Here is a 21,633-nt window from a genome sequence, read left to right as displayed (position 1 = left end):
CAAGGCTGATCGAGATCGGGATCCCGTCCGCAAGAGGCAAGTGTCTTGCCTTTTTCGACGTCTCTTTATGCGCTCATCTCAAGCGCGCGCCACATGCCAGTAAGCTGCTAAACTGCTCGTGAAGATCGAAGCCGTCAGAAATCGAGAGAGATGCCACGCTTGTCGAAGAATATTCGCATTGCGAATAAGGTTGCTACTCTGATCTGCGATGTATAGAGTGTCTCTCTCATGCGCTACGCAGGCAACTGAAGATGAGCTGAGCTCTCTGTTAGCCCCGCCTTCTGGTTTACAGTAAGTTCTCAGGTCGAAAATACTTGCGAGCTTACCGATGCTAGATACCAGCTGGCAGTCGCTTATGCATCGAACCTCACAGAGGCTGAGCGGAATCGGTGCTGGGATCTCCTTGAGCAAAACATGAAGGATATGTGCGTATTCGATCTGGCCACTCCCCCGTTGTCATTCGTCACTGAGATCACCCAGGTATATGAACTCGTCCTGGGGATGGCACCCAGAACAAAAACTCGACGAGTTATTTCATCCGGACGCGCGCTTCATTCTGGTCCGACGCCTGCGTGATGAAGGTTTGAGCGAGGTCGTCGCGTACTTATCCTTCCGATTCGATATGGAGGAAGGGGAGGAGGTGGCATATTTGTGAGTCCTCCTTGTAATCCCGGATCCCTTTTCAGTGACGGCAGCAGGTATGAAGTGCATGTCTGCAGCTCCTGCCGAAGGCAAAGCCTCGGTCGCATCTTGACGGACCAGATACGCAGGGTAGCCTCGCACTACAAGATGAGCTCAGTCATGTTAACTGTCTTCGAAGGTGCGACGCTCTGTAATGGTCTTCAAGACGACCTTTGACGAGAACGATACAGCCAATACTCCTGCGCTCAAGCTCTACGAGAGCTTAGGGTACGTCTGTGTACTTGTGCCTGTCCCCTCCAATGATTGACATCGTTCCAAGTTTTGTTCTCCATCCGACCTCTCCTGGATACGTCGACGAGAGTAGTGAATCCGACGAGGAGTGGGTGGATGAGGACGAGGAGGCAGATGACTATCGCATATTATACTGTCCGTGTGCGTAGAGCTATCAGAAGTATGCGAATTTATGGCAGCATATTCTGAGTACTTACCGATGCGCGCAAGTCCAGCCGCGCCACAATGATGTGGGTCCATGTGGGTGACCGCCTAAAATTGCTTGCGCATGTTTACCCCACCCTTCCGTATTCCGTTCCGCCGACCAAGTCGCGAAGCCCGCCAGAACCGTCATGCTCCAGTCGACCTCTATACGCTCGTTGCGAGCGGTCTCCCGTCTCAATGGCCGGCGACTCGCCTCTCACGGCCCCGTCCACAACGAGCCCTCCGGCTTCCTCTTCGGCGAGAAGGTCAGTCCTCGGCATCTTCCTACCCTACCCAACCCGTGACGCTCGACGACCGACGCCCTCTCCCGCAGCCCCCCGCACCCGGTCAGAAGCGACAGAAGGAGAACTGGGAGAATATCTGGTATATTGGCATGTACGGGTCCATGATCGTCGCCGCGATTGGTCTCTACTACAAGCCGGACACCAGGTGCGCTGGCCGAGTTGCGATCGCTTGCAACAGTAGTCTCATCCCATACCCTTTATGCAGCATACAAACATGGGCCCTCGCAGAGGCGAAGCGCCGGATGGAGGAGCGCGGCGAGCAGTACAAGTACGAGCCTGGCGTTCGGCCACCGCAGTAGATGCGAGCAACTGCTATGTCCTTATATCCTCCCTGTCTTTCCCGGTCTCTCACGCGGCCAATGCAATCGCGGAACTGTAATGCAACATCCTCTAAAGTCCGCCCAAGTGATTCTACAGGCGGTACGGTACGGTACGACTGGCGTTGAAGCCACAACAGACAACTATTGTCTACCAACTCCCTACTCCTCCGACTCGACGTGCTTCTTGTACTGCTCCTCAGACAAGAGTTTCTCCAGCTGCGAGTGCGCAACGTCATTAATGCGTCGCCGATCAGGAAGGTGCACATACCTCGGAGGGGTCAGAGAGCTTGATCTTGCACAACCAACCTGTGCACGATGGTCAGTCTCGAGTCATTGTCGTACAATGATCTGCCATACCCTTGTCCTCAGGGGACTTGTTCAACAAGCTGGGCTGAGAGTCGAGCTCGCCGTTGACAGCCTCGATAGTACCCGAGATGGGTGCGTACTGCACATGGCATGAGATAGGCGTCAGGGCATTGGATGGAATGCACTTGCAATGTCGGAGGCTGCCTTCACACTCTCTACGGCACCAATCTGATCTGCAAATGTAGTCAGTGAATGTCCTGACCATAGCATAAGTTAACCACGTACCTCCCAGCTTCACGTCCGATCCCTCCGAGGGCAGTTCGACGAACACGACGTCCCCAAGAGCCTCCTGCGCGTGGTTCGTGATACCCACAATCCCCACACCCGTCTCATCGTCGAAGCGGACGATCTCATGCTCCGCGGTGTACTTCGTAGCTAAAGAGCACCGAAGGAAAACCACGCGTCAGCACGCCGCCACATGGTGCTATAGGCGCGCGCGGGGTCACTCACTCACGAGCGTCCGCACGAACTGCGGGCGAGCAAAGCGCGGCGCGACCGGGCGCGCAGCGACGAGGGAAGCGCGCGCAAAACGGGGAGCACTGCGGAAGACGGCCTGCATCGTGTGTCGTGGAAGGGGAAGGGGACGGAGGGAAGGGAAGAAAATGGTATTCACCGAGCCAGGCCGCCCTCGATAGTGATACTGCCCACATCCCCTTTTGGTCGTTTTGTATTTGAGACCGGCAGGCAGACAAAACTTTTACGGCGTCGGGGTCGCGGACTCCGCCTGCGGGTTGCCGCGACCTGGGTGCAGAACATCACACGTGTAATCCATGAACGACGGTTGGTTTCCAATACGATGAGTCTACGTTAGGTGTTTGTCTACCACGGAAGCTCCTATGCGCCCGATGCGCCAGCTCACTGAGGCCCCGGAACACTGAATAGATGCGTGCAGAGTGGGGAGGCCTTCGTTAGTCAGCTATGGTACAATGTATGCTAGATCGTCCGCGTATGAAAGCTAAGGAACTCGGGAAAAACTGCGCGAAGGCAGAGAGCATCCGAAATCCGCTTAAGCAGTCTCCAAAACCTTGGTGACGATACCGGTACCAACTGAAGACTGGTTAGCGAGTGTCGACGCGGACGGTCGGAAGCGACTTACTAGTCTTGCCACCCTCACGAAGCGTGAAGCGGGTGCCAACATCAGCAGCGCAGTCGAAGAGGAGCTCGCAAACCATCTCGACGTTGTCACCGGGCATGACCATGCGGGACTCGGCGTCCTCGGTACCCTCAGGCCACGAAAGCTTCACGCTGATGTCCGCAGTGCGCAGGAAAATCTGCGGCTTGTAGTTGGCAGTGAAAGGAGTGTAACGGCCACCCTCATCCTTGGTGAGAATCTGCAAGGCCGTCAGATTCGTAACGGGGCGCAGTGCAACGAAATACTAACGTAGAGGGAAGCGATGAACTTCTTGACGCTCTGCATGGAGCCGGGGGCAGCGATGACCTGGCCGCGCTTGACCTGCTCGCGCTTCAAGCCACGGAGGAGAGCACCCATATTGTCACCAGCCTCAGCACGCTCGAGCTCCTTGTGGAACATCTCTGCGGGCAAGTCAGAGAGGGCGGGATAGGAAGGCAGAGGTAACGCACCAATGCCAGTGAGGACAGTCTTGAGCTTGCTGCCGAAACCGAGGATCTCAACTTCGGAACCCTTGTTCGCAACACCACGCTCAACGCGACCGGTAGCAACGGTACCACGACCAGAGATAGTGAAGACATCTTCGACGGCCATCAAGAAGGGCTTCTCAAGGTCACCTATAAGCGAAGGTCAGCGGACGCAGTAGATAGATCACAGTAAACGCACGGGGAGGGATCTCGAGCCATTCGTCGCAAGCCTTGACCAGTGCCTTGATACGTTCAGCGCCAATCTCCGGGGTCTTGCCTTCGAGTGCCGCCAAAGCTGAGCCCATGATGATCGGGGTGTTCTCGCCGTCGTAGTTGTAGGTGGAGAGCAAGTCGCGCATTTCCATCTCGACGAGCTCAAGCATTTCCGGATCCTCAATCATGTCGATCTTGTTGATGAAAACGACCAGCTTCTTGACACCGACCTGACGCGCGAGCAGCAGGTGCTCACGGGTCTGGGGCATTTGACCGTCCGTAGCCGAGACAACGATGATAGCACCGTCCATTTGAGCCGCACCAGTAATCATGTTCTTGATGTCTGCGCGGCGTTAAGCAGGTGGGGAGGAAGAAGAGGTCGGCACTCACAATCCGCGTGTCCCGGGCAGTCGATGTGGCCATAGTGACGGTTGTCCGACTCGTACTCAACGTGAGCAGAGTTGATGGTGATACCACGAGCCTTCTCTTCGGGAGCCTTGTCGATAGCAGAGTAGTCGGTGAAGCTGGCGTAGCCCTGCTCAGCCTGAACCTTGGTAATGGCAGCAGTCAACGTCGTCTTGCCGTGATCGACGTGGCCTGAGGACTTGTGAGGACGCGTGTAGTGTGGGAATGCATGGTTACACACCAACAGTGCCAATGTTCATGTGAGGCTTCTTGCGGCTGAACACCTCGGCGTACCCGCGCCTTGCCACTACCATGCACGTTAGCAACCTATCTCAGTTGCTCAGAAGAAGTACGCACTGGCAGCGCACGGTGAAGAAACAGCCGGCGCGCGCCATGCTCCCGCCCACTGGCAAGAGTTGGCCGCAACTCGCCCTGTTGACACGTCAGCAACGGCGTCGAGCAGCATGACACGGGTAACGCGTACGCCTAGCGACGGAAAGGGTGCGCGAGAGGGCGCCCGCGAGGTTGTTCATCGTGGTGAGGTGCAAGACGAAGAGCGTCAAATTTGCGCGGTTTATGTCCCGGGCGACTGGGCCGGCCTGATCCGGCCGCACGCGATCGCGCCACACCCCCGACCCCCGCAGACCGTCGGTCGCTGGTCCGTGATTCCGGCAGACGCGATCCCCGTGCGCCGTACGTCCCTCTCCTCCTGCCGCCATGTCTGCCCCTCCAAGGACAGATCTCATCCAGAATGCAGTCTCTTTCTTGGCCGACCCGAAGGTACTTCCTGCCATCGACACGTTTAGCGCCCATTCACCTCGCTTCAGACACAGAGCTCGTCCTTGACGCAGCGCATACAATTCCTGGAGGCGAAGGGACTGACTCCGGCCGAGATTGACATTGCTATGCGTCAAGCGAACTCGACTGCTGCTGGCCCCTCATACCAACCTTCCTTTGTGCCCGCCGGATTCGGCGCATATCCCCCGCCACGACAATGGGACTGGAGGGACTACTTTGTACGTCGTGCTCGCGCCCGATAATATCTCTGACTAACCGCTATAGATTACTGCAGTAGCCTCTGGTACCGTCATGTACGGTGCTATCTCATTATTCAAGGTCAGCTCTACCTAAAGTGCATTCCCCCACACGCTGACCCAACCCCAGAAATACGTCTCCCCTCACCTGCAACCTCCTGACAACACCGCATACGAAGAGGACAAGGATGCTTTGACTGCGCAATTTGATGCTGCAGAGGCGCTCTTAAAAGAGATTCAAGCGGAAACTGCCGCTGTGCGCCAGGCGGTCGACGAGCAGAAGGAGAAGGTGGACAGAACAACGCAAGAGGTCGACGCTGCAGTCAAGGACATGCGCGCAGCTGAACAACGGAATCGCGACGAGATGCGCGAAGTACGGGACGAAATCAGCACGATACGCGACATGCTACCGAAGGTAAGCGCGACATGTTGGCTCGAAGTAGCTTATGCTTACACGTTTGCATAGATGATTGAGAAGAACAAGGAGAGCCAGAACGCGTCGCTGGCCGAGTTGCAGCAGGAGTTGAAGTCTCTGAAGGCCTTATTGATGAGCCGAGGACCGACTATACCGAGCGCAGCGCCGTCCCCTCTCCCTGCGCTAGGAAGGCCGTCTATACCCGCCTGGCAGCTAGGGCCATCGGCATCGTTTTCCCCTGCGTCCTCGACCCCTCCATTGCCAAATGGAAAGGGGAAAGAGCCAGAGGGTGCTTCGTCTTCGGAGTCAACGTAGTCTAACTTGCGTTGTGGTCACTATCTGTATACTTGCGCTCCACGTGTACTTCTTGCATATCTGGCATGGAACACATTCTCACAACACAAGCGCGATGAGTGGCGGGCGTGACTATCCCAATGCGTCGTCGTATTACTATTGTGAGTGTCTAGGTTAGTCAATAGATAAGCTACTGGTAGGGCAACCTGCGAAGCCCACAAATCACTTTCCGCCACTCTTCAACCAGTTCAACCCGTAGCGGACGGATTCGACCATGCTTGGGAGCTGGAAGCCCTTGCCGAGGGGCTCGAGGCCGAGACGACGACGGATGCGGGGGAGGCGAAGGAGGGTGCTCTGAAGGGTCATGAACAAACTCTGGGTGACGAGCGAGACGAGGACACCCTGCACACATGATCAGTATCCACGCCAACATGGAAGACGAGGATACATACGATGTGCAACTTGGCGAGCAGAGGGATGGTGACGATGGAGAACAGGCGCATGATGTTCATGACGTGGGGCATGGCCGGAGAAGTCGTGAGGTCGATGCTACCATCGGCGGCAGAGGCCTATAGTTATGTCGTCAGCACAGGCAGACGAGCGACAGAAATACACGTACCCGAATCTGAAGCTGAATCAACAGGACAGAGAACATGGGCAGAATCCAGTACGGGTCCGTGACAGTCAAGTCTGGGAGCAGCGAGAAACCGCTAACAGCCAACTGGGGAACCTCCTCACACAACCGCTTGACACCAAAGAACAGACCGAGCGTAAACGGCAGGTTGATGAAGCCCGGCGCCATAAGCTTCAACGGGTTCACATCGTACTTCGCGTTCAGCTGCTGCATCTTCATGATCCCGCGCTGCAGCGCGAGCACGTCCTGCGTCTTCTTCGCCTCGTTGATCTCGTCGCGGATCTTCTGCATCTCCGGGTTGACCTTGCGCATCTTCTGCCCGTTGCGGATGGACTGCAGGTGGAAGGGGAACATAGAGACGCGCCAGAGGAGCGTGCCGACGACGATCGTCCAGAACCAGGGGAGGCCGAGCGTGACGTTGAAGACCTGGAGCGTCCAGCGGACGAGGCCGGCGGGGGTGTACCAGGCGGTGAGGCCCATTGCGGTGAGGTCGCCCCATTTGAGGGGGGAGAGCGTGGAGGCGGTGGTCGCGACGTCGAGGGCTTGGGAGGCGGCGGAGGATGCGGTGTCGGAGACGGCGGAGGGGTCGAAAGGAGTGGCGTAGACGATCTCGGGGTCCTGTGCGGACTGCGTGACGGTCGCGTTCGCGGCGGCGTCCGCTGGTGTCGCCGAGGTGGGAGGGAGCGCGTCGGGTGTCTGCGCATCTGCTGGTGTGTTTGGTAGCGCAGGTTCTGGCGCCTCTGCGGCTGCCTCTTCAGGCTTTGGTGCTGGCTTGGACGAGCCCCAGAGCGACAGGTTGCGCGCTTGGTACGCGGGCGGTAAACGGCTTGCAACGAGCCATGTTGGCCGTTGTGACTAGACATAGGTCAGCCTTTACTCTGGACCACGAGCTCAACCACATACGTTGAACGCCGTCGAAAAGCACCGCGGGCCGGCACTAGCGAATGCTCTGCGGCGAAGTCAGCCTTCTTCCTCTTTGCACCTTACACTACGCGCACTCACCCGCGCCCCGTAGCCCTCAGACACGCCGAGTTGGCAGCCAGCAGTCTGCCAAAGTTCATCTTGTCCTCAACGCGTCGTGGAGAGAGGCAACGCGCACGAGCCGGTGCTGGTGTCGAGGACGGAGCGGACGCGGCCGAGAAAAGTGATCGGACCGCCGGCAACGTGGGCCGCGGATCCCCTCGGACATTGCCCCTGCGAACTTGGCAACTTGCCCTCCGCGACGATGAGCGTCAGGAGCGACGAGAAGGGGTCGACGCCGCGACATCATCATACGTACCGGTATGTACTCTAGTATGCACTGGATGGAGTGGTTGTTCATGTATTGTTCATGTATGCGCGTAGGGGCCACCGCTCTTACTCTTTCACCGCCTCCGACGTCAATGAGCTCGTCGAACTCCGCGCCCGCCAGCGCACCTTCCACGGTGCCTATAGTCGGAGCGCTCTCTCAGCCCTAGGATACTCGCTAACAATCCTTCGCCTCTTTGATCACCGTTTCTACAAGAGTGAGCCTTCTTCCCCTTCCTCGTCTCACCCCAGCATAATCCAGACTGAACCAATTCCTCCAGTCGGTATCCTATTCGCCGTCTTCGGCGTCCTCATGTTTTTTCTCTCTTTCTACCGCTCCAAGCACTCCAAACACGACTTTGCCGACCACGACTATACACGCTACGAAGGCCGCATGATAGAGACGAAGGGGCAGCACGGCAAGCGGGTCTTCGGCAGGCCTTTTGTCACCGCCGGTCGTGTCGTCGTCCTTGTGACTGCACTCGTCCTGGCGCTGGAGGTTACGCTCATGGTCCTCGTTCTCCAAGTGTAAAGAACACATAGTTGCTATCGATGTCTGTATCACCCTATCCCGATACCATACTGTACAGCATAATAATGCAGGGGATGTCCTTACTATTGCGTGACTGTCCAGCTCGCCTCCTGCTGCCCGCCACTGCGTCGAAGGACGAGGGCTTGAGCGTACAGGAGGGTCGCCTAGAGTTGTTGCCTAAAGTAGTCGCCGAGACTAGTCGTCCGGAGTAGTCGCCAGAACTAAGCCAAGAACGAGAATCAATGAACAGGCCTCAGAGCGAAATGGTCGGGCTGTCGTAGTCGTCGCCAAGGTTTTCCAGAGCGGAGTGAAGCGCACAGCGGTAGACAGCTTAGACCAGCACAAAGAAGCGCAGATTGCTATAGCGTAGACCAGAGCAGAGCGAGCGATTGGTACGGAAAACGTCGAATCTTGAGGCAGCGTCGTAGAGCCTGAGTCAGAGCGCATCCTGAGGAGAAGAGCGTAGCCAGCATCGATGGAGTGAGTCAGAGCGCATCCTGACGAGGAGAGCGTAGCGTCGAGGGATTCGCGAGCGGGTCTTGACGCGAAGCACAGAAAGCGTAGATTGCAGGTCGTGGTGGACGTTGGTCTCGAGGGTAATTGAGGATTCGACGGCGGAGGCAGAGAACGACGGATCGGATAGCGAGGAACAGAGGGTAGAAGCAATCGAAAACAAGCGGAGGCTTGCCTGTTAGGTACTTTCAGTCGAATATTCGTAGGCCGGGGACGTTGGTCTCGGGGGCGAGCGAGTAATCGACGACAGAAACTTGTAACTGGACAGTTGAAGACAAGTGCAGTGCAGTACGTTGGTCTCGAAAGCGAGCGCGACGAGGAGGATGGACGAAGTTGCGTAGACCTTTGAGGACCCGATACTGAAAAGTGGCGGACAGACACGGCGGGGGACGTTGGTCTCGAAGTTGGTGGCCGAGGGCATGCAGCATCGACAAGTCAGGGCGTCGACATATACTAGACTCGCAGACAGTCGAGGTAAGGCCATCGTTAGATGCAAGGACGTTGGTCTCGGAAGGCGGTTGCGGGCGCGGAGACGGAACGACGAGCGATCTTCAGGTAGCCAAAGTAATCGAAGGGAGGGCGGTAATTGCCATCGGTGCACTTACGAACAGAGAACAGGCGCGACGGGGGACGTTGGTCTCGAAAGCACGTGGTTGATCCATGGAGGGTGGCTGGGGCGTGTGGGCGGTCTTGAGGCAGTCGAAGATGTTGCAGCGTCGGAGGAGAACAGGCTCACAGACATCGAGGTTCAGCAATCGTAGATATATACAAGTGGAAGTTGATCTCGAAAAGCGCGATGACGGAGGACGGTATCGAGTGACATGCAGCTTTAAGGTGGCCGAACTGATCGAAGTGGTGGGGAAACTTGAGTCTTGACCGTTGAGGACTGGCAGCCGAGGCGAGAGGGTGACGAGTGAACGCAGTGGTGGACGTTGGTCTCGAAGAAGCGGATGATCGGCGGACGATGGTTGAGTGGCGTGCTGGCTTGAAGAGGTCGAGGTCATTCCAGGTTCGGATACCGTTTGCAGGGGCAGTGGCAGAGAGCAATCTTGGAAGTGGGCGGGCAGCGGTGGCAGACGATGTCGAGCCGCGTGTGGCCTAGAGGTGGCCGAAGTGATCGCAGATCGGGAGAGAACTCACAGAAACTGGCAGTCGTAGCCGCGGAGAGCAGACGTTGAGATCCTGGACGGCGGCGGAGGGCGAGGAAAGGCGGGTGGCTTGGGGGTGCAGATGAAGGCAGGGAACAAGTGCAGTGGCAGTCAACGCGTGGGCCTTTTATAGACGCGGGGACCGGGGTTAGCCCCATCAGTCTGAGTGATCGACGCGCGTCATTGTATGTGACAGAACATAAGCACCCCGGCTTTGACCAGCCTTTGAGGGTCTTCCATGCGGTCCAGTGCGGTCGAAGCTTTCGGATGGTTCACGATAAGCTCATGTTTGTCTTGGAAGATGCCTGAAGCTCATGCTTTGTGGCTGCAGCAACCACCTTCGGCCTATAGGGTATGTTTATGGGACAGGCAATGATAGCGTGACGTGACAGCACGCGTTTTAGGCACGGCGCTTCGGAGTTCACCGCAGCACGCGCGCTTCATTTTGGCCATTTGGGTCGCCGCTTCGCCGTCATCTTGCCATCCGCATATCATGACAACCCCTTCGCCATATCTGCAGACCCTTCAGGCCCTGAAGGGCAAAAGAGATAGACTCGTCAAGAAACTGCACTCGGACAACGCGACGGATGACGATGACAAGCGCTTGCTCAAAGTCCTCATGGACGTCTGCGAGAATGTGCGCGCGGCGTCCAAAGATCCCGGCGCAGCAGACGGGATGCCAGCTCTCCTCGATCAGACGAGCAAGATGCTGGATACCACAATTATGATGGCATACGACAGTGATGCCTTCGACTTTCTGTCCTCTTACGCGCACACCGAGGATGGCACTGCCCCTCTGATCAAAGATCCTACGCAGCAGGCTAATCTCATCGGCCAGCTTGGTGATCGCACACTCTCTATGCTCTTGCTAGATGCTAATCGTTGGCAGGTGACCCCCTCATCGAGCTCATGCAGCGCGTACTTGGATTGCCCCCGCAGAGAGGCGGATCCTTGCCCGGCAGTCTTCCGCGTCACGTCACATTCGACTCGACGCCCAAGCCTCACGTAAACACTAGCCCCCTTGCGCGCTTTCGAGACAACTCCGTCCCCGAGATCCCCTCGTCTGCCCCGACCGCGCAAGCCGTGTACTATGGCGCCTGTTCGATCAGCAGCGACGACGTCCCCCCTCTACCTGACCAGATCATTACGCATCCCAACGCCGATGTCCTCGTCATGACGGGCTGCAGCGGCTGGAAGCAACGCGATCCATTCCTAGCTTATTTCAAGATCACTGATATTGGTAACAAATGGGAGGGCGCGCCCGAAGTCGAGGTCATGGAGTGCGGTCTTTTGGATATTGCGCGCCACATCGCTCTTGACCCAAACCGCAAGCTCATCTGGGCGGCGGATGACAAGCGGGCGAAAAGCTACACCTACGATGGTAGCGGCTACCTCCCCGTGCACACGCTTAGCTGCCAGCGTTCCGGACCGCTCGCTGTAGTCGACAACGGCACGCGCGTCCTTCGCGCAGGCGCAAAGGGCGTGGACGTCTGGAACCTTGACGGCCTGCCTACGCACGGGCCCGAAGGCGACAAGCATATTGGGAAGGGCAAAATCAACATCTCGAACACCTCGCGCGACCCCGATGACCTGGAGGATACCATTGAACGCTCTCCGGGCGTGAAGCGCACGTCCAGCATCGACTTCGATGGCTCAATTGAAAAGTGGCATCTGCCGTCCTGGTGGAACACGGGCGGGTCGCTGAAGGCTATCTCCTCAGGCTTCATGGCCCGATCGACTGTCGTGGCGCGAGACCTACAAGACCAAGGAAAAATTACGCAGAGGTACATTGGCCATGGCGGCGACGTGCACTCCATCACGTCGAGCGACGCAGATGTTAGCGCGTTCTTGACTTCGGCGAGCGATGGCATCGTGCGCCTCTTCGACATTCGCCAGCCGCTCCCGCAGTTGTCCATCGACTCTGGAGAGGGCTCTGAGCGGACATACTCGTCTCTGTATGTTCACGTCGATGGCATCCCTGGTGAGTATACTCCGCCATCAGCCGCCGAGATCATCTTCTGACCTCGCCCCAGTCATCTTCACCGGCGGCACACACAAAACCCAGAGCATCAAAGTCTGGGACCCGCGCGCCAAAAAGCTCGTCTACGAGCTCGCAACCGGAAACAACGCAGTCCACAGCCTCGCCTGGGACGCCCCACGCGCGACGCTCTATGCCGCGACGGAGTGCGACGCCATGGATCGTATGGGCTACAGGCACGACTATCGCCAGGCGCGCGTTCGTGACTTCAAGATTCACGATAGGCGCGGGCAGCCGCCTGCACCCGAGGCTGACAAGGAGGGCAAGGGTAATGAGATGGAAGTGGATGGCGAGGATGAGGATGAGGACGAGGAAGACTACGGTCACGACCGTGGCTGGCCCGACCGCTCGTCGCATAATGAAGATTACTTTGGCTACCCTTGGGACTGCGGGTATCATACTTTGAGTGCGTGTTGTCTCCTCTCCTACTAATCCCTTCGACGGACTGATTATCCTTCTACAGTCCGCTACAAGTTTGGCCTCGATGCTGATCCTAAGGTCGTGCCCGCGTACGGCGATGTTCCGCCTGGTGGGGACAGCGACTGGTGAAAGACTATCTCAAGATCACTGTTGTGACCCAGGAGGTACGACGGTCACAGAAGAATTTACTTACCATCTAATGTATGATATACACTCACGTCTTGCGTCTCTGAATGGCTGGGCTCTGTGCGCCTCATTGCATACAAGAGAGCGACAAAGCAAAAGAGAAGCACTGGATCGTGACGTGACTTCAACATTCTAATCAGCAGCCTTCGCACACAGATCCCGCGCGCCTTTCAGCTCACGAACTACTATCTCGTCTGCCCCGCAAGATGACTACGAAGTATCTGGACGCACTCAAAGACCTCGACAAACAGAGAGGCAGCCTATACAGCCGGCTGAGGGAGGGCGACTCACCTGACGGCGCAGACAAAGAACTACTCGCGCTCATGTCCGCCGTCTGCAATAATCTACGCGATGCGTCTATCGATCCTACTGCGAACGACGCTATGCCAGAGCTCGCCGCAGCCACTCACATAGCACTGGCCAAGATGGTCGATATGGCGTACTCGAGTTCCTGCGGCGACCTCTTCGACTCGCTGCCTTCGTATACGGGCGACGCGGCGCCTTTGATCAGAGATCCTGATCATGAAGCGAATCTTGTGAGCTCTATGGGAACGTTCGGTAAGGTGCAGGTTATTGTGGTGATGATACAGTCAATCTGACACTGTATGTAGGCGACATGTGCCTCCGTCTCATGTCTCGCGCGCTCGGCCTTCCCGCGGATGTGGACAGGGCCGCTCGAGAGGCACTTCCAAGGCCCGCTGCTTTTGACGAGACGCCGAAGCCACACAATAACACAAGCCCGCTAGCACGATTCAGAGATGCGGATGCTGTCCCTGACATCCCCTCCTCCGCACCCATCGCGCAAGCCGTATACTATGGCAGCTGCTCCATCAGCAGCCATCGACTGGGACCCCGGCCGTGCCTAATCGCCAACGCGCCGAACTCGGACGTTATGGCCATCGCTGCGTACGACGGGGACAGGCAGATGGACCCCTTCACCTGCTTCTACGACCTGGCTAGCGTCGAGGGTTGGGCGGGCACGCCAAAGATGCACTACATCAATAACGGTCTTCTGGACGTCTGCTACGACATCGTTGTCGATCCGACACGCAAGCTCATCTGGGCGGTGGATGATCAACGTGCGAAGAGCTTTCGGTATAGTGAGGACGGCGAGACGCTTGCAGTGCACACTCTCAAGTGCGGCAAGCGTTCCGGTCCTATCGCGCTCATCAACGACGGCTCTCGCATCCTTCGCGGGGGCAAGGGCGGCGTGGACGTGTGGAAAGTCGACGACCTGCCAACGCACGGCCCGAAGGGCAACCAGCGCATCGGCAAGGGGAAGATCTCTCTCGCAAACACCTGGCGCGATCTCGAGTACGACTACGTCGAGCGGTCTACGGGTGCCCCGCGCGCGTCGTCAATCGACTTTGACGGCTCCATCGAGACGTGGCATATTCCCTCGTGGTGGCGCGAGGGCGGAACTCTGAAGGCGCTGACGGCGGGCAACGAAGCTAGGACCACGGTTATGGCAAGGGACTTGGAGGACCATGGAAAGGTCACGGCGTACTATACGGGCCATGGGGGTTTCTTCAACACGATCACTTCTAGCGATGGCGACCCGAATGCGTTCGTCACTGCCACAACCGACAGCCTCGTCAGGCTTTTTGATGTGCGGCAGCCCCTCCCTCAGCTAACGTTTGATTGCGGAGAGTCGTCTATTTCCAAGATAGTCGCCCATTACATGCATGTCGATGGCCTACCAGGTCCGCTTGTTGTGTTTCCTTTTCCTATTCCACAAATGCTCAAGCCGTTTACAGTCGTTGTCACCGGTGGCGAGAACCAGGGAATCAAGGTCTGGGACCCTCGGGCTCGAGAGCTCGTCTACGAGCTCGCCACGGGCAACAACTCTGTGGTCAGCTTTGTGTGGGACGCGCCCCGGTCGACGCTGTATGCGGCCACCCGCTGCGAGGGCTATAACGATCGCACAGGAAGGCGCGAACGCTATCGTGAGGCACGGGCTCGTGCAGGTATCCACGACCACCGTGGTCTGCAGCCGCCGCCACCGCTCCAGCCTGTTGGCGAGGACAACTATCTCTACGATAAAGCCTGGCCGATGCAGTGTGCGCATGACGAGAAGTACTTTGGGTACGCATGGGATTGTGGGGAGCATCGGTTGAGTGCGTGATGAATTCTTCGATTGCGATTATAACCGCACACTAATCATCTTCAAACCAGTCCGCTACAAGTTCGGTCTTGACGCAGAGGCGACTGTTGTCCCCGAGTATGGTGATGCGTATCCTTCAAGAGGCGGAGGCTACTCTGATTGGTGAAAGTATCCGTCTCTGCTGAAAACAACAAAGGTATTAGTGTGAAAGTGTATCGATGTGATGAATATGTGTATCTGCTTTATAAGGAGGGCAGAGCACTAGAGAGTCGCTTGAGCAAGCAGCTAAAGCGTGAAAACAGGAGTTGGCATACCGTGTGGCAGAAGAGGACAAGTGCATTAGGCGCTGGCGGGGCCTTTTGTGGCACCGTGATGCCATCAAGTTCGTCACAGTCATGCTGGCTTCCCGCCTCTTTCCTCCTTCCCTCGTGCGGCCATTGCTGTCTGTGATGACCACAGCACGCTCTACACCCAGTCTCTCGGATGTCAGACCGACATTATGATTATGCAAAGGCAAGGGAGTCCTCTAAGGGAATTATTTGTGACGTGACTGCACGCGCTTTGGAGCCCAATTACGCGCGTCTAGATTGCCAATCTCGATCCCTGTCCCCAACCTCCACCGTGTCAAGATGACTTCTCCCTATCTGACCGCGCTCAGAGATCTGGAAACGCGATACGAGACGCTCGTAGCCAAGCTGGAGCGCGTCAACAAGAAGTACTCCGACTCACACGAAGACGACAGCAAGGAACTACTGGCGATCATGTCCGCCGCCTGCAAGAATGCTCGGGACGCGGCCAAGCATCCCAACGCGTTGGACACTCTTCAGAATCTCTTGCAGGGAACCAACGCTCTGCTTGACAAGGCGGTCGACACAGCGTACGATTCAGATGGGAATTCTTCGACTTCATGCCCTCGTATGCCCACGCCGACGATGGCTCGGCCCCGTTGATCGAGGATCCTGCGCGCAAAGAAAACCTCTTTAACTCAATTGGCTAGTCGTTTCCTCCGGCAAAGACACCTACATGCTGATTCATCGCAGGCGATGAATTTCTTGAGATAATGAAGGCCGACATCATGCGTAGGCTACCGCCCGGTGCAGCCCCACCAGTTCTCAATGTCCCGAGACCGGCTGAGTTTCACACGACACCTAAGCCCCATAGCAACACCAGCCCGCTTGCTCGCTTCAGGTCTGACGATGCCATCCCGGCAATTCCCTCGTCCGCCTCAGTGGCGCAAGCCGTATACTACGGCTGCTGCTCCATCAGTAGCGAAGAGCGCATGCCCCCTCCCGGCCGCATTATTACAGCGCCCAACTCGGACGTTCTCTTGATGACCGGCAGTACCGGTTACAAGGAGCGCGACCCCTTTGTCGACTATTATGACCTGTCTACCGCGCCGTCCGGCAAGGGCATGCCCAAGGACAAGGTCCTCAAGAAGATTGGTCTTCTCGACATCGCGCATAATATCGCAATCGACACGAACCGTAAGCTTTTGTGGGCAGCGGACGAGGACCGCGCCAAAAGCTTCAGTTACGACCCCAATAACCTCCTTCTACCCGTACACACACTTGACTGCGAGCGCTCCGGCCCGCTGGCTATAGTTGATGGCGGAGCGCGCATCCTGCGCGGGGGAGAAGGTGGCATCGACGTCTGGAATATCGACCAGCTGCCCACGCACGGGCCGGACGGCTCCAGTCGCATCGGCAAGGGGAAGATCTCGTTAGGGGATACGTGGCGCGACATCGAGGACACCGACTACGTCGAGCGCTCAACCGGCACGCCTCGAACGTCCTCCATCGACTTCTCCGGCTCGATCGACCAGTGGCATCTACCCTCGTGGTGGAATACGGGCGGTACACTGAAAGCATTGACCGCCGCCGAGAAGGATCAGTCGACGGTGCTGGCGCGCGACTTGCGGGATGGGGCGAAGATCACGATGCGCCATCTAGGACACGGCGGGTCGATCAATAGCGTCACTTCCAGCGACGAGGACCCGAACTCGTTCCTCACAGCAGCGAACGATGGCTTCGTCAGGATGTTCGACGTGCGCGAGCCCACCCCGAAGTTGACCATCGATGCCGGCGAACGTTCCGAATTCATTTTCTCGGCTCTCTACGTCCATGTCAATGGTATACCAGGTACGGAACTTCTCACAGCGTAGTACTGCATGCTTATAACTCCCCAGTCATTTTCACCGGCGGCGCGTACAAGACCCAATGTATCCGGGTCTGGGACCCGCGTGCGAAGAAAACCGTTTACGAGCTCGCCACTGGCAATAACTTCGTACAGAGCCTCGCCTGGGATGCGCCGCGCTCCACGCTGTACGCGGCCACCGAGTGCGACGCTCTCGACCGCGCTGGCACTCGACATGGGTATCGCATTGCGCGCATCCCAGTCGACGACGATGGCATTCATGACGAGCGGGGCAAGCCGGCCGAGGAGCCTCCAAAGAAGAGAGCGAGGATGGATGTGGGAGATGGGGACGACTCCGACGACTCGTTCGCGAGCGAGGATGAGTACGACGAGGAGAGGGGCTGGCCAAAACGGTCTTACCACGATGAGAAGTACTTTGGGTATGCTTGGGATTGTGGGGACCATCGGTTAAGTATGTGATCTCTCCCTTGCTGTCGCGACTACGACTGACAATCTTGTAGTTCGCTACAGATTTGGCCTTGATGCTGACCCAACCATCGTTCCTGAGTACGGTGATGCATATCCAGGAGAAGAGAACAACAACTGGTAGATGTCCTACTACTGTTTATTGCATCCTCCGCATCGACACCGTTCTCCGTACGGAGGCCAAATCACATCGTAAGATATATACTACAGAATTGTCCCCAACTCGGCGTTCGGACAGGTGCAATTCGAAGCAACTGTAAGTGTACTATACGGGAATCACGATGAGGGGAAAGGACAAGGCCTTGAGGCGCGAACGGGGCCTTTTATCCCTGCGGGGGCCCGTGATGGCGGCATCAAAAACCATGATTGCACCTGAGCGCGTTCATCACAGTCACGATTTTGGCTTTCCGCCTCGTCAAACTTTCCCTCATGCAGTCATCGCAGGCTGCTCCAATAATGCCTTCTACAGCCATCGCCTCAGGGGCTGCAACTTGGAACTTGGCTTTGATGAGCTTCCAAGAGGCCGGCAGCTTGTTTGTAGCCAGAAACGGACATTTGTGACGTGATTACACGCGCTTTGGAGTCCAAGGGCAATTACGCGCCTGTATTGTCGATATCTCAGTCTGTCCCCAACGACCATGACCTCTCGCTATCTGACCGCGCTCAGACGTTTAGAGACACGCTATGAGACCCTCATAGCCAAGCTGGAGCGTCTCAACAAGAGATACTCCGACTCACACGAAGAGGACAGCAAGGAACTACTGGGCATAATGTCCGCCGCCTGCAAGAATGCTCGGGACGCAGCCAGAGACCCTGGCGCGTCGGGCATCCTTCAGGATCTATTACAAAGAACTAACGCGCTGCTCGACGAGGCGATCGACACGGCGTACGACTTCAGATGGGACTTCTTCGACTTCCTGCCTTCGTACGCCCACACCGATGATGGCTCGGCTCCTTTGGTCGAGGACCCTGCGCACGATGAGAACCTCTTCATGTCGATCGGTGAGTAACCTCTCTGTGCCAATATGACTGCACGCTGACCCTTCGTAGGCGACTCATTCTTCAAAATCTACAAAGCCCATGTCATGCTCAGGCAGCCACCAGGTGCGCCTCCTCCCGTAGACGACTTCCCCAGGCCTGCAGCCTTCAACAAGACACCCAAGCCGCACAACAACACCAGCCCGCTTGCGCGCTTCAGATCGGACAATGTTATCCCTCCGATCCCCTCATCCGCCGCGGTGGCGCAAGCTGTGTACTACGGATGCTGCTCCATTAGCAGCGAAGATAGATTGCCTCCTCCAGTTGGCATCATTACTGCCCCGAATTCGGACGTCCTCTTGATGTCTGGTCACACTGGCTATAAAGAGGCTGAGGCCTTCGTCGACTACTACGACCTGTCCACCGCGCCGGACGGGAAGGGTATGCCAGAGGGCAAATTCATCAAGAAGATTGGTCTGAACGACATTGCTTACCACACCGCGATTGACACGGAGCACAAGCTCTTGTGGGCGGCGGACAGGGATCGCGTGAAGAGCTTCAGCTACGACGCTCACAACCTACTTCTACCCGTCCATACCCTTCGCTGCGAGCGCTCAGGCCCCCTCGCGGTGCTCAATGGCGGAGCACGTGTCTTACGGGGCGGCAAAGACGGTGTCGACGTATGGAATATCGAGCAATTGCCGACGCATGGCCCAGATGGCTCGAATCGCATTGGGGAGGGTAAGGAGACGTTGCACGACATCTGGCGCGATATAGACGGTACGGCCTACATCGAACCCTCGACTGGTGCACCTCGGACGTCCTCGATCGACTTTACTGGTACGATTGACCAGTGGCACCTTCCTTCGTGGAGCACGGGCGGCACGCTCAAAGCGCTGATTGCTGCCGAGAGTAACCAGTCGACGGTACTGGCGCGCGACTTGCGTGATGGAGGGAAAATTACGATGCGCTACCTGGGTCACGGCGGGACAATCAATAACATAACATCCAGCGACGACGACCCCAACTCGTTCCTCACCGCTGCGAACGACGGCTTCGTTCGGCTGTTCGACGTGCGCGAGCCTACGCCACAGATGACCGTCGACGCTGGCGAGCGCTCTGAGCATTGCTTCTCTGCTCTATATGTCCATGTAAACGGTATTCCTGGTATGTGCCAACCCCCCTCCTACGCATGGAGCATCCGTATGCTGAACCGTCATTTAATCCCCAGTCATCTTCACCGGCGGCGCCAACAAGACTCAATGCATCCGAGTCTGGGACCCGCGCGCTAAGAAGCTCGTCTACGAACTCGCTACGGGAAACAACTCCGTCCAGAGCCTCGCCTGGGACGCGCCGCGCTCCACGCTTTACGCAGCAACGGAATGCAACGCTCTCGACCGCGCGGGCATCCGACATGGCTACGGCAGATTGCGCATGCCTGACGGCGATGACAGCATCCACGACGAGCGAGGCAAGCCGGCTGAGGAGCCTCCAAAGAAGAGGGCGAGGATAGATGCGGGCGGTGGGGAGGACGAGTACGACGAGGAAAGGGGGTGGCCCAAAGGGGCTTACCACGATGAGAAGTATTTTGGGTATGCTTGGGATTGTGGGGATCATCGGCTGGGTACGTGGTTGTCTTGGCTTTCGCTGTTGAGAGTATAACTGATGATCTTACAGTTCGCTACAAGTTCGGCCTTGACGCTGACTCGACCGTCGTTCCCGAGTACGGCGATGCCCGTCCGGGAGAGGGAAAACGCTGGTAGACTCACCGCTACTGCCTGTATCGTCTCAGAGCTGAACCTCATCCTTGACATCTGATCTCTATACATGAGGCTCGGAAGAGCGACAGGTCATATTGGCCAAAGAGGTTGCAGTGAGCGAGCCGAGGGCAATGTGGCCACGGAAGCAAAAGCGGAAGTTACGCGTGTTTGTGCACATTGACCGCAGTGTTCGATCTTCGCCGACGCGCCCGCCTCAGCCACCGCCGCCTAGTCTCGTAAACCATCCTCCAGTAAACTGGACCGCCGCCGCCGCGTCCATAGGGATCTGTTCTGCCACGCGCCCCACGGAACCTTGATTATAGGGCGAGGAAGAACACGGGGGAGAGATCTTGTCCCGAACGCTCTTGGTTGTCGGTGTCGTCGTCGCCGCTTCAGCCTGACTGTCTCCCCCTTCGACCGTGCAATGACTAAAATGTTATCTACAAGCAGAGGGAACGGTTATGAGCGCCGCAATTGGCAGGAAAGAAAGGCGGGCGAGCTAATCGTTGACGACGGTGCGCGTCTGTTTGTCTTTGTTTTGCCCGACCACTTAGCTTGTTTACTGCACAGCTCTGCGGAAAGTCAACACAGCCACCGCCAATGGTATATATACGACCACCGCCAATGGTATATATACGACCGAACCGTTCCCTCAATCCCCATCCTCTTCTCCTCCTTCCTTTCCCTCCCAGGTGAGTGCTTGCATCCGACGCTTGTTTTGTACTAACACACTTCCTCAGTGGACGCTGGCCTTCGACTTCGGCATTCCAGCGAGCGACATACGGGGTTCAGGCCCACTCGTGCCAGAGGCGCCCTGGTCCGCACCTAACCGTGACTGATCAGCCGGGGAAAGCGCTGGCGTTGGTGAATCACCTGCTCCGCTCGGTCTCGCTTGCTGGACGACGGCCCCGGCGGCTTGCGACTGCGACTTCGACATCGGCATAGCCCGCGAGCGTCGTCCGGGTTCAGGACCACAGCGATAATGTCCTCCCCGGTCCGCATGTCTTCGATGTGTTGGTCAGCCGGGATGAGCACTGCGCTGTGGAGTCAACCTGCTCGCACGGACGCCTCGTGGACTCGACGACAACGACTTCAATGGCGACCACGGCTGCGACTATGACTTTGGCATCGTCCGCAAGCGTTGTCCGGGTTCAGGACCACAGCGACAATATCCTCCCCGGTCCGCACGATGTGTTGGTCAGCCGGGATGAGCACTGCGCTGTGGAGTCATCCTGCTCGCACGGACACCTTGTGGACTCGACCTGGACGCGGCCGACTTCGACCCACCTCTGTACTTTTTTCTTTCCCATCCCGGCACGGTGGCTCAGTCGGGAGCCCTTGCGCGTTCGA

General features: G+C 57.3%; 14 protein-coding genes across 14 annotated transcripts; 9 read left to right on the top strand and 5 right to left on the bottom strand.

Annotated features, from left to right (window-relative positions):
- Positions 1-81: 81 nt before the first annotated feature.
- On the top strand, positions 82-1,113 carry SCHCODRAFT_02611109 (acyl-CoA N-acyltransferase). The gene is made up of 7 exons (XM_003037317.2): positions 82-189; positions 242-291; positions 343-425; positions 481-651; positions 699-820; positions 873-909; positions 962-1,113. Exons 3-7 carry the CDS (start codon positions 415-417, stop codon positions 1,080-1,082), a joined length of 462 nt encoding a protein of 153 aa, XP_003037363.2. The 5' UTR covers positions 82-189; positions 242-291; positions 343-414; the 3' UTR covers positions 1,083-1,113.
- Positions 1,114-1,253: 140 nt separating this feature from the next.
- SCHCODRAFT_02565841 (uncharacterized protein) lies at positions 1,254-1,720 on the top strand (the record flags this gene model as incomplete). Its single annotated transcript, XM_003037318.2, has 3 exons — positions 1,254-1,382; positions 1,451-1,566; positions 1,627-1,720. The coding sequence occupies exons 1-3, from the start codon at positions 1,266-1,268 to the stop codon at positions 1,718-1,720; spliced, it is 327 nt and encodes a 108-aa protein (XP_003037364.1). The 5' UTR covers positions 1,254-1,265.
- Positions 1,721-1,900: 180 nt separating this feature from the next.
- Positions 1,901-2,666, bottom strand: SCHCODRAFT_01166989 (glycine cleavage system H protein; the record flags this gene model as incomplete). Its single annotated transcript, XM_003038653.2, has 6 exons — positions 1,901-1,957; positions 2,010-2,047; positions 2,099-2,186; positions 2,258-2,280; positions 2,333-2,482; positions 2,558-2,666. The coding sequence occupies 6 exons, from the start codon at positions 2,664-2,666 to the stop codon at positions 1,901-1,903; spliced, it is 465 nt and encodes a 154-aa protein (XP_003038699.1).
- A 208-nt stretch (positions 2,667-2,874) lies between these two features.
- SCHCODRAFT_02611100 (translation elongation factor Tu) lies at positions 2,875-4,826 on the bottom strand. Its single transcript, XM_003038654.2, has 9 exons — positions 4,806-4,826; positions 4,679-4,753; positions 4,563-4,628; positions 4,307-4,513; positions 3,903-4,259; positions 3,689-3,853; positions 3,489-3,640; positions 3,204-3,438; positions 2,875-3,154 (listed from the first exon to the last, which is right to left on the bottom strand). Coding segments are annotated over exons 2-9 (1,224 nt in total). The 5' UTR covers positions 4,680-4,753; positions 4,806-4,826; the 3' UTR covers positions 2,875-3,113.
- Positions 4,827-5,003: 177 nt separating this feature from the next.
- Positions 5,004-6,169, top strand: SCHCODRAFT_02611097 (uncharacterized protein). The gene is made up of 5 exons (XM_003037319.2): positions 5,004-5,101; positions 5,149-5,337; positions 5,384-5,437; positions 5,486-5,770; positions 5,822-6,169. The coding sequence occupies exons 1-5, from the start codon at positions 5,039-5,041 to the stop codon at positions 6,083-6,085; spliced, it is 855 nt and encodes a 284-aa protein (XP_003037365.1). The 5' UTR covers positions 5,004-5,038; the 3' UTR covers positions 6,086-6,169.
- A 9-nt stretch (positions 6,170-6,178) lies between these two features.
- Positions 6,179-7,825, bottom strand: SCHCODRAFT_02529252 (uncharacterized protein). Its single transcript, XM_003038655.2, has 5 exons — positions 7,701-7,825; positions 7,602-7,647; positions 6,684-7,553; positions 6,517-6,633; positions 6,179-6,466 (listed from the first exon to the last, which is right to left on the bottom strand). Exons 1-5 carry the CDS (start codon positions 7,757-7,759, stop codon positions 6,287-6,289), a joined length of 1,272 nt encoding a protein of 423 aa, XP_003038701.1. The 5' UTR covers positions 7,760-7,825; the 3' UTR covers positions 6,179-6,286.
- Positions 7,826-7,916: 91 nt separating this feature from the next.
- SCHCODRAFT_02611089 (uncharacterized protein) lies at positions 7,917-8,601 on the top strand. Its single transcript, XM_003037320.2, has 3 exons — positions 7,917-7,979; positions 8,043-8,203; positions 8,267-8,601. Exons 1-3 carry the CDS (start codon positions 7,924-7,926, stop codon positions 8,515-8,517), a joined length of 468 nt encoding a protein of 155 aa, XP_003037366.2. The 5' UTR covers positions 7,917-7,923; the 3' UTR covers positions 8,518-8,601.
- Positions 8,602-9,218: 617 nt separating this feature from the next.
- Positions 9,219-10,418, bottom strand: SCHCODRAFT_02565825 (uncharacterized protein; the record flags this gene model as incomplete). Its single annotated transcript, XM_003038656.2, has 5 exons — positions 9,219-9,579; positions 9,636-9,701; positions 9,767-10,128; positions 10,171-10,302; positions 10,386-10,418. 5 exons carry the CDS (start codon positions 10,416-10,418, stop codon positions 9,219-9,221), a joined length of 954 nt encoding a protein of 317 aa, XP_003038702.1.
- Positions 10,419-10,671: 253 nt separating this feature from the next.
- Positions 10,672-12,765, top strand: SCHCODRAFT_02663025 (uncharacterized protein; the record flags this gene model as incomplete). Its single annotated transcript, XM_003037321.2, has 4 exons — positions 10,672-11,020; positions 11,068-12,159; positions 12,212-12,622; positions 12,680-12,765. 4 exons carry the CDS (start codon positions 10,672-10,674, stop codon positions 12,763-12,765), a joined length of 1,938 nt encoding a protein of 645 aa, XP_003037367.1.
- Positions 12,766-13,028: 263 nt separating this feature from the next.
- Positions 13,029-15,092, top strand: SCHCODRAFT_02487754 (uncharacterized protein; the record flags this gene model as incomplete). The annotated part of the gene is made up of 4 exons (XM_050342883.1): positions 13,029-13,380; positions 13,434-14,525; positions 14,580-14,939; positions 14,998-15,092. The coding sequence occupies 4 exons, from the start codon at positions 13,029-13,031 to the stop codon at positions 15,090-15,092; spliced, it is 1,899 nt and encodes a 632-aa protein (XP_050202234.1).
- A 358-nt stretch (positions 15,093-15,450) lies between these two features.
- SCHCODRAFT_02565817 (uncharacterized protein) lies at positions 15,451-17,833 on the top strand. Its single transcript, XM_003037323.3, has 4 exons — positions 15,451-15,841; positions 15,967-17,064; positions 17,112-17,531; positions 17,581-17,833. The coding sequence occupies exons 1-4, from the start codon at positions 15,556-15,558 to the stop codon at positions 17,667-17,669; spliced, it is 1,893 nt and encodes a 630-aa protein (XP_003037369.1). The 5' UTR covers positions 15,451-15,555; the 3' UTR covers positions 17,670-17,833.
- A 126-nt stretch (positions 17,834-17,959) lies between these two features.
- On the top strand, positions 17,960-20,384 carry SCHCODRAFT_02744383 (uncharacterized protein). Its single transcript, XM_003037324.3, has 4 exons — positions 17,960-18,547; positions 18,596-19,690; positions 19,755-20,147; positions 20,201-20,384. The coding sequence occupies exons 1-4, from the start codon at positions 18,184-18,186 to the stop codon at positions 20,284-20,286; spliced, it is 1,938 nt and encodes a 645-aa protein (XP_003037370.1). The 5' UTR covers positions 17,960-18,183; the 3' UTR covers positions 20,287-20,384.
- Positions 20,385-20,863: 479 nt separating this feature from the next.
- Positions 20,864-21,264, bottom strand: SCHCODRAFT_02611076 (uncharacterized protein; the record flags this gene model as incomplete). The annotated part of the gene is made up of 2 exons (XM_050344459.1): positions 20,864-20,975; positions 21,024-21,264. Coding segments are annotated over 2 exons (225 nt in total), but the record flags the coding sequence as incomplete, so codon positions are not given.
- On the top strand, positions 21,243-21,480 carry SCHCODRAFT_02611073 (uncharacterized protein; the record flags this gene model as incomplete). Its single annotated transcript, XM_050344458.1, has 2 exons — positions 21,243-21,285; positions 21,306-21,480. Coding segments are annotated over exons 1-2 (195 nt in total), but the record flags the coding sequence as incomplete, so codon positions are not given.
- Positions 21,481-21,633: the final 153 nt, after the last annotated feature.

This window comes from Schizophyllum commune (genome assembly GCF_000143185.2).
Source record: "Schizophyllum commune H4-8 unplaced genomic scaffold SCHCOscaffold_2, whole genome shotgun sequence".
Taxonomy (NCBI): domain Eukaryota; kingdom Fungi; phylum Basidiomycota; class Agaricomycetes; order Agaricales; family Schizophyllaceae; genus Schizophyllum; species Schizophyllum commune.
This window is presented reverse-complemented; position numbering and strand designations above follow the sequence as displayed.

Bases quoted from the DNA above. Each gene is read 5' to 3' on its own strand.
- SCHCODRAFT_02611109 (XM_003037317.2), top strand. The intron at 652-698 runs GTGAGTCCTCCT...TGACGGCAGCAG, and splicing joins GGGGAGGAGGTGGCATATTT to GTATGAAGTGCATGTCTGCA. The intron at 821-872 runs GTGCGACGCTCT...AGAACGATACAG, and splicing joins CATGTTAACTGTCTTCGAAG to CCAATACTCCTGCGCTCAAG.
- SCHCODRAFT_02611100 (XM_003038654.2), bottom strand. The intron at 4,260-4,306 runs GTGAGTGCCGAC...AACGCCGCGCAG, and splicing joins CTGCCCGGGACACGCGGATT to ACATCAAGAACATGATTACT. The intron at 3,439-3,488 runs GTTAGTATTTCG...ACGGCCTTGCAG, and splicing joins AGTTCATCGCTTCCCTCTAC to ATTCTCACCAAGGATGAGGG.
- SCHCODRAFT_02611097 (XM_003037319.2), top strand. From the start codon at position 5,039: ATGTCTGCCCCTCCAAGGACAGATCTCATCCAGAATGCAGTCTCTTTC. The intron at 5,338-5,383 runs GTACGTCGTGCT...TAACCGCTATAG, and splicing joins GGGACTGGAGGGACTACTTT to ATTACTGCAGTAGCCTCTGG. The intron at 5,771-5,821 runs GTAAGCGCGACA...ACGTTTGCATAG, and splicing joins TACGCGACATGCTACCGAAG to ATGATTGAGAAGAACAAGGA.
- SCHCODRAFT_02529252 (XM_003038655.2), bottom strand. From the start codon at position 7,759: ATGAACTTTGGCAGACTGCTGGCTGCCAACTCGGCGTGTCTGAGGGCT. The intron at 7,648-7,700 runs GTGAGTGCGCGT...ACTTCGCCGCAG, and splicing joins CTGAGGGCTACGGGGCGCGG to AGCATTCGCTAGTGCCGGCC. The intron at 6,634-6,683 runs GTACGTGTATTT...ACATAACTATAG, and splicing joins TGATTCAGCTTCAGATTCGG to GCCTCTGCCGCCGATGGTAG.
- SCHCODRAFT_02611089 (XM_003037320.2), top strand. From the start codon at position 7,924: ATGAGCGTCAGGAGCGACGAGAAGGGGTCGACGCCGCGACATCATCAT. The intron at 7,980-8,042 runs GTATGTACTCTA...GTATGCGCGTAG, and splicing joins CGACATCATCATACGTACCG to GGGCCACCGCTCTTACTCTT. The intron at 8,204-8,266 runs GTGAGCCTTCTT...CAATTCCTCCAG, and splicing joins TGATCACCGTTTCTACAAGA to TCGGTATCCTATTCGCCGTC.
- SCHCODRAFT_02565817 (XM_003037323.3), top strand. From the start codon at position 15,556: ATGACTTCTCCCTATCTGACCGCGCTCAGAGATCTGGAAACGCGATAC. The intron at 17,065-17,111 runs GTACGGAACTTC...ATAACTCCCCAG, and splicing joins CCATGTCAATGGTATACCAG to TCATTTTCACCGGCGGCGCG. The intron at 17,532-17,580 runs GTATGTGATCTC...ACAATCTTGTAG, and splicing joins TTGTGGGGACCATCGGTTAA to TTCGCTACAGATTTGGCCTT.
- SCHCODRAFT_02744383 (XM_003037324.3), top strand. From the start codon at position 18,184: ATGACCTCTCGCTATCTGACCGCGCTCAGACGTTTAGAGACACGCTAT. The intron at 18,548-18,595 runs GTGAGTAACCTC...GACCCTTCGTAG, and splicing joins GAACCTCTTCATGTCGATCG to GCGACTCATTCTTCAAAATC. The intron at 20,148-20,200 runs GTACGTGGTTGT...ATGATCTTACAG, and splicing joins TTGTGGGGATCATCGGCTGG to TTCGCTACAAGTTCGGCCTT.